Source organism: Mastigoproctus giganteus, chromosome 14 (genome assembly GCF_048544385.1).
Source record: "Mastigoproctus giganteus isolate SK-2022 chromosome 14, ASM4854438v1, whole genome shotgun sequence".
NCBI classification, from domain to species: domain Eukaryota; kingdom Metazoa; phylum Arthropoda; class Arachnida; order Uropygi; family Thelyphonidae; genus Mastigoproctus; species Mastigoproctus giganteus.
In genome coordinates, this window is record NC_143588.1 from 94,368,612 (window position 1) to 94,381,970 (window position 13,359).

The window sequence follows — 13,359 nt, forward strand, 5'->3', positions numbered from 1 at the left end:
CTATCATGGATATACTGATGTTTACTTTCAGCAGAATCAACTATTTTTAAAGCTTTTTTTTTCCATTTCTCTGACGGCTGTTTCCTCTTCATCCAACTTTTTCTGCCAATTTAAAAAGTTGTTCTACATCTTTTTTTCGCTGTAGAAGCTTTTGCTCCCTTTTGCTTAAATACCTGGTAAACTTGTGCATACAAGAGTTAATCATGAGGTGGTTTTAAAATTTCAGTAATTCTTTCAGTATTTTGTATATGAAATAGGCAACTGAGATTGCTAGAGTTGCAAATACATATAAGTAGGCATTAAATATATCTGAAAAACAACATCTCTTATTGAGAGTTTTAAAATATTTGGAGTAGTTTGATATATATATTTTTAATCAGTAGCAGAGTTTTTTTTTTTAATCAGCAACAATATTATGAGTATATATATTTTGGAAATTCACTAATAAATTACATCAACATTCATTTTAACCACAGCCCATATTTATACATATCTCCAACTCATGTGCTGGACATAAAAGATAATGAATGCAATTTCTAAACTGAAATGGGTCAAGAGGAGAAAACTTTATAGAGAATAACTGAAAATCCACTTCTAACATCTATAAATAATACTGTAAGCAAAGCTTTAACAAAAATGTTATCAAAATTATTACCAATAAAACCATGTTATCAAACTATTATAAGGAGAATTCAAAACGTTTTGCAACTCAGGTATGAAACAAGATAGTAATTTTGGTTATAATTTTATCAACATAATATCATTGTACTTTAAATGCACTGTTCTATTTCAAATTTAGACTTTTAATATCTATTTAACAAAATTCTGAAACACACTCCTCAAAAACAATCATTAACAGCTACAACTGACTATGTGGTTTGAGTTCAGATTCCTGACCACATAATAGTCACTTTGGGCTAAATATGGACTGCGGGATGGGTAGTTTAGCTGAAATGATAACTTTTTTTTTTTTTTTTTTTTTTTAATGGCATTAGCATTAGCAGAGGCATATGATGCAAGAAAGCAAGTTTATACTGCATCAGCCAAAAATTTGTATATCACTGACAAGACCACATGAGCTGCTCTCGCAGCCTGTCTGCACTGCCAGAAAACGTTATACCTGACTGCACAATTAGTCCAAAGTCTTTTTAATTTTCCCTACCCTGAGTGTAGTACCAAACAGTTGGATACTTAGATACAATATATCCACAACAAAAACTGAAACATCCTGTTTCAGTTTTTGTTGTGGATATATTGTATCATGATTGTGTCTGCTACTGCCCGTTGGTGCCAGTCAGGATCTTGGTCTTGGGGATTCTTAGCCCGTAGTTGTTGCTCTTTTTCAGTTAGCTGAAATTAAGGATGCAATGAAATTTATGGAAAATTAGCATTAGTATTAGTAGTGACAAATAATGCAATAAAAAAAAAAACATATAAAGAATCAGCCAAAAAAAAAAAAACCACCATTCCCATAGCACCTTTCCCTTCCCTCAAATAATTGTCTAGTTCTTCCTTCAATTTATTCATACTACCCACTTCCACAACAACAGATGAAAGTTTGTTTCAATAAATAACCACCTGCAGGCTCAATGCAAACTTCCACACATCTATTCTGCAATTATCCCTCCTCAATTTCAATTTATTCCCCTCCTGTGTATAGTCTCAGCATGAGGAAGAATGCCATCAGCATTGAGCTTGCTTAATCCGTTCAGTCTTAAACATCTCAATCAGATCGCCTCACAGGTGCCTAGTCACCAGAAATTTGCAGAATTGAAGCCTTTTGTGATAAGGCTTCAATTTTGTTCCCTTCATCAACCTTGCTACTGTTCTCTGCAGAGCTACATCTTTCCCAAAACAAGGCCTCCAGACCTGTATGCTGTACTCAAGATGCATTCCAAACAATCACTTGTACATAATCACTTCCTTATTCCTGTTATCATAGTTCCTGTATATGATTGACAAAACACCAAACACCTGGCAGCCTGTTGTAAATTTCTTGGAGAATTTCATATCTGACTGCACAATTACCCATCAGGTTTTTTTCACTAACCTGAGTGTAGTACCACACAGTTGGTATGTTAATCTGGGATTATCACTGCCCATATATAGTACCTTGCATCTGTCAATGTTAAATATGAACTGCCATTTCTCAGCCCATCTGCCTAACTTTTCAAGGTTAACCATCAGCATTGAAGGTTAACCTCATGGCAGAACATCAACTAATATGCATTCATTATCCCATTCTTAGTCAAACACAGTGTCTGATTAATAATATGTGTTCCCATCTCTGCTGCTGAGCTCTATCCCCTTTACAAGGAATTAAATTGATGTACATTGACAAAATGATACATTGTTGGTAGCTACTTTCTTGCACTGCATGATGGTAGATCATCCCAAAAAGCTATTATTTTTCACAAATATGTAATTACTTGGTGCTCATGTTTGGTACAAATCTTGTACATTGTTAAAATTTCAATTGTAATATGTATGATTTCACATCAACAACAATCAAGAATAATTTCAAATGCATACCGTTTACTAGCTTCAAGTCTTTTCAAGCCTTGTAAGATGGATTCTAATGAATGGCTACTATGCTTTGATAGATGAGACGATACTCCTTCTGCAGATTTTGATTTTGTAGACGACTGCTTGCTGCTAAGAGAAGTGAGAACTTCCTGGGTTTGATTTGATTGTGAAGGCGGCATAGTAATATGAGTTTCGATAACAGAACCTGAGGGAATAAGAAAAATATATATTAAATTCAACCAAAATAAGTAAACACACCCAAGGAAAAAAAAAAAAACACAGCAGCAGTATATCACACAATAAAACAGGGATACTGCATTGCTAATGAGAGAGAGAGAGAGAGAGAGAGAGAGAGAGAGAGAGAGAGAGAGAGAGAGAGAGAGAGAGAGAGAGAGAGAGAGAGGGAGGGAGGGAGGGAGCGAGAGGGAGGGAGGGAGAGGGAGGATGGCAACGATGAATGAATACAGCTTTATAAAAGAGAGCCAGTATGCATTTTTTTCAAACCCCAGTCTCGGCGGGTCACCCCGGCCACAACTGTCGTCTAGGTCCTGATCTTTCTTTGTATACAGTTCAGATATGGGAAGAAGGATAGGTTCTTATCTATTATTATTCCTAGGTGCTTTAGTTCAGTGACAAGTTTGACTGTAATGCCAATGGATCTCAATCTGTGGTGGTCTTATTGGCACCAGGGAGCCGTTTAGCAAGATGGATTGAGATTTTGTGGGTGATATTGTGAGGTTGTGGAGTCGTACCCAGTCCATGAGGATGGTGAGAGAGCGATTTGCATAGGTTTCAAGTTGAGCTCTTGAGTCAGCAGCCAGTATTAGCAATAGTTCATCTGCATAGGCCTGAGTGAAGACATCCTCAAGGTTCATACCCAGGAACTCATCCAAGACATAGGTCAGAGCAGCAGTGCGAGAGCGAAGAACCGAGCCGTGGGGACAACCTTGGTAGATTTTCCTCTTCACTTGGCAATAAGGTGCCTGGAATACTACACTTCTGTTTGTTAGGTAGTTTTTTATGCAGTTATAGGGGTTGTTAGGGAGTTGCACTTGTCGCAGTCGGCCGAAGACGCTCTGCCACCAATGGGTGTTGAACACGCTGGTGAAGTCAACTGAGATAACTGGAGGTGTTTCTTGTCACAGTTGTTGGCTGCACTGATGAGATTTTCCGATGTCTCAACAGTTGATCTTCCTGGCTTGAAGCCATATTGATTTGGAGCAGGCATCTGTGCAGCACTGTAGTGGCTGTCTATTCTTTAATGCAGTAGATGTTCAAACACCTTACTCAGCATCCAGAGTAGGGTGATGAGCCTATATGAGTAAGGAAGTTCTTGAGGTTTAAAAGGATTCTTCCAAATTAGGCGAATTCCTGCCATCCGTCAGTCTGATCGGAACCACCCCCATTGTAGGCAGTGATTATAGAGGTTTAGAAGGAGGTTTGGGATATATTCTGCTACTTTTTCATGATTTCCAGTTCTATCAAGTCAAGTCTGGAGGTTTCCTGTTTCTTATCTTGTTGACTGCGAGATGGAGGCCAGTTATGGCGAAAGGGTCCGTCCAGGTACAGTGGTAGTTCTCATTGTCCAGGCAGATCTGTTGTTGGCCAGGAGAATTTTTTCATCTAGTTTTGTTTGAATAAGGTGTTGAGGATGTTACTGAGTCACCCCAGGTGGTGGTCATTAGCCCTTGTGGAGTTCTTGTTGACTGTGTTACCTCACCTCTGGGGAGTTTGTTGTCACTTTATAAACAACTCCCCAGGGGTCAGTGTTTCCTATTGTTGAGACCAGGTGCTCAACTGCTTTTGACTGCTTTTTGCGTTGCCTTATCATTGCTGTGTAGTCATTCCTGGTCTCACGGGTATTGTTTCCACAGGTGGCCAGGTCCTCCTTGCCCTCTGGAAGGTGCATCGCTTCTGATTTACCTCTTGCCTCAGTACTTGAAGTTCTCTGGACCACCAGGGGACAGCTCCTGGAAGGGGATTTCTTTTCCTGATGGCTTCATTAGCTGTACTCATGATTGTGTCTGCTACTGCCCGTTGGTGCCAGTCAGGATCTTGGTCTTGGGGATTCTTAGCCCGTAGTTGTTGCTCTTTTTCAGTTAGCTGCTCCTTAAATAGGTTCCAATTTGCCTTGTCTGTGCATAGCATTGGAGTCTGTCCTGTGACCAGGTTATTGTTCTGTTCATATTGAAGGTAATGACACGATGATTAGAAGTGGACCACCCCTCCCGCATGGTCCAGTCGGTGATGCAGCCTGCAAAGGCTCTGGTTGATAAAGTCACATTTATGGTGGCTTCCCAGAGGGTGCTGGAAAAGGTTTGCAGATTGTTAGGTCTATTATGGATGACCAAGTTGCTGTTTATTATGAAGTCCTCTAGATGCTGGCCGTTTCTTTCCCCCCTGCATTTCGCTGTGCCAGAGCAGAGAGTGGCAATTTATGTCCACACAGATTAGGATTTTTGCTCCTTCTAGCTCAGTGAGAAGGTGTTGAAGGTACTGTGTCGATGGCAGGATATCCTCTCCTGGCCGACAGTACAGGAAAACCATGTAGAAATCCCTGAGCATTGTAACTATGTGGGCAGACACCGCCCAGGCCGAGCAGAGATGGGAAATCTTTGTGAGGTTGGGGTTTCACACAACTATGGCTGTCCAGGGCATCTCTCCATCCACCTGGACCACCTTGTAGGACAGAGCATAGCCTTTTATTCCATTGGCAATGGCATACAGCTCCTGGATCAGGAGAGCATCTATATTTTCTTCTTTGATCTTCTGTTTGATTTGGCCAACAACAAAGAAACCAGCTGCTAAAGATACACCACTAGAATCCTTATGTATATAATAGCTGTAGAGATTCACTTAAGAACAATGATCTTAAGTGATCAATGATCTTACCCAATGACAAGTGATACAATGGTTGTCTATATTTTTCTTAACAGTAACATACAGGATATAATTGGATATAACTGACTTCATTCATTTTATTTTGTTGCCGTATCGGCATATCCATGATCATGAGCGGCGATTGACGTTAACTTCGGATCTGAAGAAACTAAACCATTAATTACTTTCCTGCAAGGAACGTTCGATCTAACTCTCAACACGAATCCCTCAATTTCAACTACAAGATCGGGTATCTCAATTTAAGCTGTTTTCCAGAGACATCTAGCTATCATAAATCCATTGTATCTTGTCTTCCAGCTGAAATTATGGAAATTATGGAAACAATATTTACAAAACAAAAGCTCTTTTATTTCGTAATCAATATATACAAATAAAAATGCCTAAAAGAAATGCGAAGATTAGTAAATTTTACGGAAATGACATCATTTCCGTCTCACATTTTCATCAAAGATGAGGCGGAAATGGCACAAATGACGTTATTTTCGTGTCGCATTTTCATTACAAATTGGTTTTATTTCGGTCTGAAATTTAGTAGGTGCCGCCAAAGATGTTTTCACATCAAAAACAAAACAGCAGTATAATTGCTAACAACTGAGAGAGAGAGAGAGAGGATAATAACAATGCAGTCAAATGATAACTGTTTCTAACACACAGATAACAACAGGAAAATTTTAAAACTGCTTAATTACAACCTCATAGGATTATTGTACTGATTTCAATCTTTAAATAGTGATAAACTCATTATACAGAGTGTCTCAAAAATACACGGCATAGCTTCAGGAATGAGTTCCTCATATGGAGACAATAAAAATATTTTATATCAACATAGTTCCAGAAATGCTTGGTTCCTGAGTTATTAACCGGAATGTCTTATCTCCCGCAGGTGATTTCCTTCATCACAAGGTACTGACAGAATCTGGTGGTTTTCCATTCCGACCATGTACTCAAATCAGGAGCAAGTGGATATGCACTTTATGTACGGTTTGGTGGACGGCAATGCTCTGGAGGCTCATCGTTTGTACCACGAAAGGTTTCAGACAGGAAAACGTTTGAAGGTATCCATTGCTGCCTTTGTAAGCATGGGACCTTTACACCTCGTGCTGCTGACAGAGGACGACGACCAAGATCTACGACTCCTGAAGTAGAGGAAGAGATTTTGGATGTTGTGCATGCCACTCCTGGAATCAGCACACGCAGAATAGCAATGCAACTGGCTGTTCAACGCTTGACTATTTGGAGAGTGTTGCGAGAACACCAACTGTATCCTTATCATCTGAAATGGGTACAGGCCTTGTCACCAGCAGATTACTCAGCACGAGTAATGTTCTTGTCAGTGATATTCAGCCAGAAGGTGGACATTTTGAACAATTACTATAAGGTGATGTGAACAGTTAAGTGTCATAGACAGACCTTCAAAACTTGGAAACCAAGCATTTCCAGAACTATGTTGATATAAAATATTTTTATTGTCTACATATGAGGAACTCATTCCTGAAATTATTCCGTGTATTTATAACCATATTTTATCCCTGGTGCTATGTCATACATTTTTCTGATTACAGACCACTTGAACTTAATCTGTTCTTTCAGCTCTTTAGTGAGGCAAGAGAACAACAGAATAGCTTAGAAGAAACAACTCAGGTGTTTAAAGAAAACTAGATCTATATAAAATAATACAAAAAAAAAAAAAAAAGCAAGCAAATAGCACCAACTTTTATGTATGAACCAAAAAAGAATTTCATTTCATATCAGTGCATCTACCATATTTTCATTCATTCCTCCAACTGGCACGTGGCAAAACACACAATATTCAGTGCTTCAGCTAAAATACAAGAGCTGTTCAGTTCTGTTCAAAGAATGATCGTAAAATTTTTTTTCACAACATACCTTTATTAATCATGCATATTTTGATGGTCTTTTTCAAATTTTGTGATTGAATCATGTCTACTTTAAACATTTAAACCACCTGCGAGCTGTGCTATATGGAAGTGTAGATTCACCATAAGCCTCTTTTAACATTTCATTATGCTTCGGCTGATGATTTCTTGAGACGGAAACAAAAATGTGAGAGCAGCGTATTGTTTCTTGTGTGTTATGTCATTTGTTATGTTAGGCAAAGCTGAACAGGCATAATAAACTTGGCTGCCAAAGGTCACACCATGCACATGAGTCAACTGTGCAGCTGCTCTGTGATGCAGCTTGGTTTGGTCTTAAATTCCATAGCTCAGCTAGAAATGCAGTATGGTTGTTGATGAAAAATTACTATCATTCTTTATTGAAAAGCCCTTGTATACAGTATATGGATAGCCTATGTAATATGTATGAAAAAAAAAAAAAAAAACAATAATTAATGGAGTTCTATTGGTTTGAATTTAATGAAATTTGGAGAGGCTCAATAAATGTTCCATATGAGTCAAATTTAAAATTTCATGAAAATCCGTCCACTGTGAGTCAAGTTATTACATGCGGACTGATGGACAAAGAAATAATGATTGCAGGATTTCTATTGGTCTAATTTTAACGAAATTTGAGATCTCTCTCTCTCTCTCTCGCATAGAGAAGTATAAAAAAAAAACTTGATGAAAATCCATCCACCGTGAGTTGAGTTATTAAGTGAAGATGGATGGACAAAGAAATAATAATTAGCAAATTTCCAATTTTTGGTCCAATTTTATTGAAATTTGGAATGGTTTGATAAATTTTTCTAAAAGAGCCATATATAAAATTTTATGAAAATCCATCCATTAAGAGTCAAGTTATTTACATGCAGATGGACAGATAGACAGACATGGTGAAGACATAGGAGCATTATGCATATATGCTAATGTGCCTAAAAATGGATAACACACAAAAAAATACCATAGCCAATTACTTTCAGCTATCATCCACATGCATAATTTAATTCCCTGAAAAGCACAGATTACAAATTTAAAGTTCAAACATTATGTAATAGTATTAATAAGGCCAAATGGTGCAAAGAAACTGACTTTTTCTGCATCAATAAAAAAAAATAATAATAATAATAAATAAGAGGAAACAGAACAATAAAATAAAACAATATTCATAATATTCCCATTCCTGCAAGGTAACCATTCAGTTCTGCTTTGAACTCAACCAGGCCCACTGCCTCTGCCACACTAGGAAGCAATTTATTCCTTTGTTCGATAACCTTCTGCCCACAAATGAGATCCAGTCTTCTGTTATTTCCTGAATTTTATATTTATGCCTCCTGGTTCTTGTCTCATGAGGGAGAACAGACCTTCCTCATTCATTTTACTCAACCCCTTTAGTGCTTTAATACACCTCAATCAGATGTCCCCTTAGATGTTTAGTTGTCAAACTTTGCAGTTCACACCTTCTAAGCAGCTTTTCATATGTGAATCAATTTGCATTCACTGCTAATCTGGGTGCCTTTCTTTAAACCCTCTCCAGAACTTATGTCTTTTATAGGTGCAGTCTCCAGACCTGAATACAATATTCCAAATGTGGTCTCACCATTGTCTTGTGTAGAGAGGTAATTATGTCCTTCTACCTACTAGCAAAGTTCCCATAAATAACAGACAGAACCATATGTTTCCCTAGCTCCTGTTTACACTGCATAAAAAATTTCATGTCTGACTGAATAGTAACACCTAAGTCTTTTACTCCTTGAAAACCACTTTTAGCTCCTTTCTCCTGAACTCATACATGCCTCCTGCATTTCTTTTCCCAAATGCATAACTTTACATTTAGAAGCATTAATATCGATGGGTATACCCTCATCGATATCATCTAAGAAAATTAGAAATAGGATGGGACTCAATAATGAATCCTGAGGGTCCTTGCTGATCCCACCAACCAAATATGAACCTTAACATTTCTCAAAGATTTGAATTTTTTTTTTACTATAAATATCATTGAAAAGCACCTGTTCAACTCATCTTCCATTTCTAGTAAGTAGATATAGCATCATTATGTTTGGCTATGATCTTGGTAATCACCAAATGAAAGTACAACACAGGCAGCTCTGAGGGAAATAGCTGATTAGCACTAAATATAGGCTGTAGGGATAGGGAAAAAATCAGTTGAATAATATGGAATTAAGAGATGAACTGATCTGTTTATCTATAACGCTCCTTGATTTCCTACTGCTGATCAAACTAGACTTTTCAAACATATAGACCTTACTGAGAAGAATAGGCTTAGAATTAAGGTCTGGCATGTACTAATTAAAGGTGATATGAGAAAATATGGACTGTACAAAAGAACTTCATAACTGTAAAATTACCTCTAGTAAATTTAACAGTTCAACATGAAGGAATCATAGAGTTCTGTCAATGACATATAGGAATTTTGCCAGCAGGGACAAGAAGATGATTATCCCATTGTATATGGCAATAGTTAGGCTGTATCTTGAATACTGCATACAGGTCTTTTTTTTTTTTTTTTTTTTGGTAGTTGTTGGCGCATCGACTTCTGTGGCCATAATGCGCCTCCCAAGGTTTTTGCAGTACTTTGATCCAAGCCCAAGGCGGGATTCAAACCCGCGACCTTTAGGTTGCCAGGCAGGCACTTTACCCACCCGGCTAGCCCGGTCGGCGCATACAGGTCTGGAAGCCTTAATTTAGGAAGGATGTGGAGCTGTTCAAATGGATGCAGAAGAGTGCAACCAAAGACTTCAGTTCTGCAAACTACAGCACCTGGAAACTAAGCTCTTGCGAGAAGACTTGACTGAAGTGAAATGATAATAATCATAAGGGATATAAATTTAAATTAAAAAAGCATGGTTGCAAGATAGACTTGTGAAAATTTGCTTTTTGATTGTTGGACCAAACTTTCATGTGGTGTTATGGAGGTAGGTAGTGTGAATAAATTTAAAGAAGGATTAGGTAAATTATTACAGGGGATAAACAGATGATGTGGGGAGTTTTTTTTTTTTTTTACTTAATTTATTTATTTTGATGAATGCTGTATAAATTTTATTCCTTGCAACATTTTCCACTACTAATACTAATTTCATAAATAACTTTATGAAATAAAGTTATTTATGAATTCTGTTTTACTCATAGCAACATGAGTAAAACAGAATATCAGGCCCTAAGACAACTGAAAAAATGACATTAAGCCACTGATCCTGCCAACCTGAGATGTCTCTAGCATGCATGTCAGTTCCATGGGTCGTATTGTTTTTTTCGACAACCTAATTCTATTATTATAAATCTACAGTTCCAGTTGCATCTGCATGATGTAATCTGGAATCTGTTAAACCATAGAGCACTTTACAGTCATTCAGTGTCCAATTTAAGCAATCCCTGTTCCTCCGAAAGCAGCAGCAGCAGCAGTGATGTACATAGTGTTATTTGTAATGCAGGGGTAATCCGGGGATTACTCCCAATTCTGCTAGAGGTACAATGAAGTGTTCTATTACTGTTGCTTAAAAACTAAAACGGTTGACCCATTATGTGTTAGGATAACTGCCACCATAATTCACAAGTGTGCTGAGATGACCTTGGCTCCCTTCTGGTGTTACCCACTAGTATTTATTTTGCTCTGACTGTTCATTTTTGTGTTTTTGAGCTTCCTGGTGTCAATTTACTAATAATATGCATGAACATCCCACCATGGCAGTGGTTATGATACTGACTCCTATAGTCTAGGAGTCCTATTTCAATTACTATTTCAAATTCAGAAATTAGTTAAGCCAAATCCATTGCTACATGCCAGAGTAATGTATCATCTAGAGATTGACATCATTTTGAGATGTTTGCTGTCAACCTATATACACAACTATGATGCATTTGTTGTTTATGATATATGCATAGGAATAGTATCACTAACCAGTTATCTGCAATGTGACACATACGTATCCTTTTCACAAAAAGAATATTCTAAATTTATCCAAAACAGCCTTTCAAAATGCTGCACAGTTTAAAATATATTTAAAGATCGCTCTTATGCAAAATATGCGAAGAATATATCTTTTATTTTTCATCAACTAGTTTAAATTTTTAAAATAATTTTTATAGTGTGCACATATTATACCTGAAGCCTAAAACACTGTGAATTGATCTGTGATACAGAAACAGTTAAGCTGGCAAAGGCACATTATGAGAAATCACTGGCTAAGAGAGAAAAGAATGGGGTCAAGGAATTTTTTCATGTATGTGAATACAAAGAAGAGAAGAATGAATCAGATCAAATCCTTGAATAAGGGGATGTAGAAAAGTCTTAAATCACTCAGATATTGCAGATGAATTGGACAGGTACTTTACATCAATATTTACAGACAAAAGACCATTCATGGCGAGGAAAAACTGTGCACGTGAAGTTGGAAAACATGAAATTATCAATATTGAAATTTCAAATTATTTACCAGAAAAACTTATGAACCTAAAGGTAAGTAAGGCTCCCGGAGTTGATGGTATATACCCAGTAATTTTGAGTCAGGTGGCAAGAGAATGTGTTGAACCATTAAGGTTAATTATGAGGACATCACCAATTCTAATAGCATCAATACATAAAGGTGGCTTCAAAGTGAAGTGAGTAACTACTGACTGGTTAGTCTGACTTCAGTGGTAGGAAAATTATGGAGGTAATGATCAAGAGTATAATACAGGATAATTTAGACAGAAACGGAATTCTGAAGGTAATAACACAGTTTTGTAAAGGGAAATTAATGTTTAACTAACCTGGTTAGCTATTTTGAGAGTCATCATGAGCTAAATGTAGGAAATAATTTTGACATTGCTTACTTGGATTTCAACAAAACTGACTTAGTCCCACAAAGGTTACTGAATCACAGGGAAAATACTTAGATGGATTTGGAGGGTGGCTGCAGGAAGGATGCAGAGAGTTGTGATTAAAGGTTCCTCTTCAGATTGGGTTAACATAAGTGGGGGATTCCCTATGGATGATTAGCCAAAATTTGCAGATGATGTCAAGATCAGTACAGTAATTGATGATCAATACCAAGCGGCACTTCTTCAGCATGACTTAGATAGACTTCAGGAATGGTTAGAAAAGTGACAGCTATCTTTTAATGCAGCAAAATGCAAGGACTTATAGTTGGGAACAGCAACCTCAAAATAATTTATACACTTCATAGGTTGAACTGGAAATATAGAGAAAGAGAGGAATTTGGGAGTTATGATACAGAGAAGTGGATTTCTTTGAGCAGCATAATCAGGCAGTACGGAAGTCCCATAGTGTCTTATTGATGCTTTATCGAATGTTTTCCTGTAGTGATAGGGAGGTCATAATCCCATTGTTTAAGGCAATTATAGGGACAAACTTGGAACACTGTGTTCAAGTATCGAGACTATACCTGAAAAAAAAAAAAAAATCAAGCCTCTTGAAAGGGTCCAAAGATGGGCAATGCACCTGTTGAAATCGGCAAAAGGGCATCCATGAGGAAAGACTTCAAATAGGTGGGCTACAGAGCTCAGAAACTAGTCACCTTAGACTTGATTGAGGTGTATAAGGCTTTGAGAGATGAGAGTAAAATGAATGAGGGTGGAATTTTCGCTGTTATAAATGATTACAGAACTAAGGGCCATAAACTGAATTGGTTTAGACTGAATTGCAGAAAAGTTTTATTTCAGCCAGCCGGTTGTGGCTGACTTAAGAAAATTCAAAGGCCACTTATATAGACACCTATGTGAGGAGGGAGTCAAATAGGTAATTTATTTTATTATTTATTTATTGTAATTATTATTTTCTAATTATTTTTTTTTTTTTGGCTGTTTCAGCAAAAGTCTTACTTGCACCACATCGCTAATACTAATACTAAATACATTTATAATAAATTTCATTTGAATTTCTAAGAATACTTACGTTGAGATGATATATCTGAACTTCCTGAACTTGAAAGTATTTCAGGTATGTCTGAATTTGAAATATCTTTCTGTTTAAAGAAGAAATGTATTGTTATATAAAGCATTAATAGCTGGGAAA

At 37.2% G+C, this 13,359-nt stretch overlaps 1 protein-coding gene across 2 annotated transcripts in view; it reads right to left on the bottom strand.

The window, feature by feature from the left end:
- Positions 1-13,359, bottom strand: part of LOC150075393 (uncharacterized) — a 180,917-nt gene continuing 167,558 nt past the window's right edge. For both annotated transcript variants that reach the window (XM_090388248.1, XM_090388246.1), the window contains exons 14-16: positions 13,240-13,309; positions 2,533-2,731; positions 1-173 (exon numbers count right to left, since the gene is read on the bottom strand). In XM_090388248.1, coding sequence (XP_090244374.1) covers positions 89-173; positions 2,533-2,731; positions 13,240-13,309 — 354 coding nt within the window. In that variant the 3' untranslated portion in view covers positions 1-88. The remainder of the gene's footprint in view (positions 174-2,532; positions 2,732-13,239; positions 13,310-13,359) is intronic.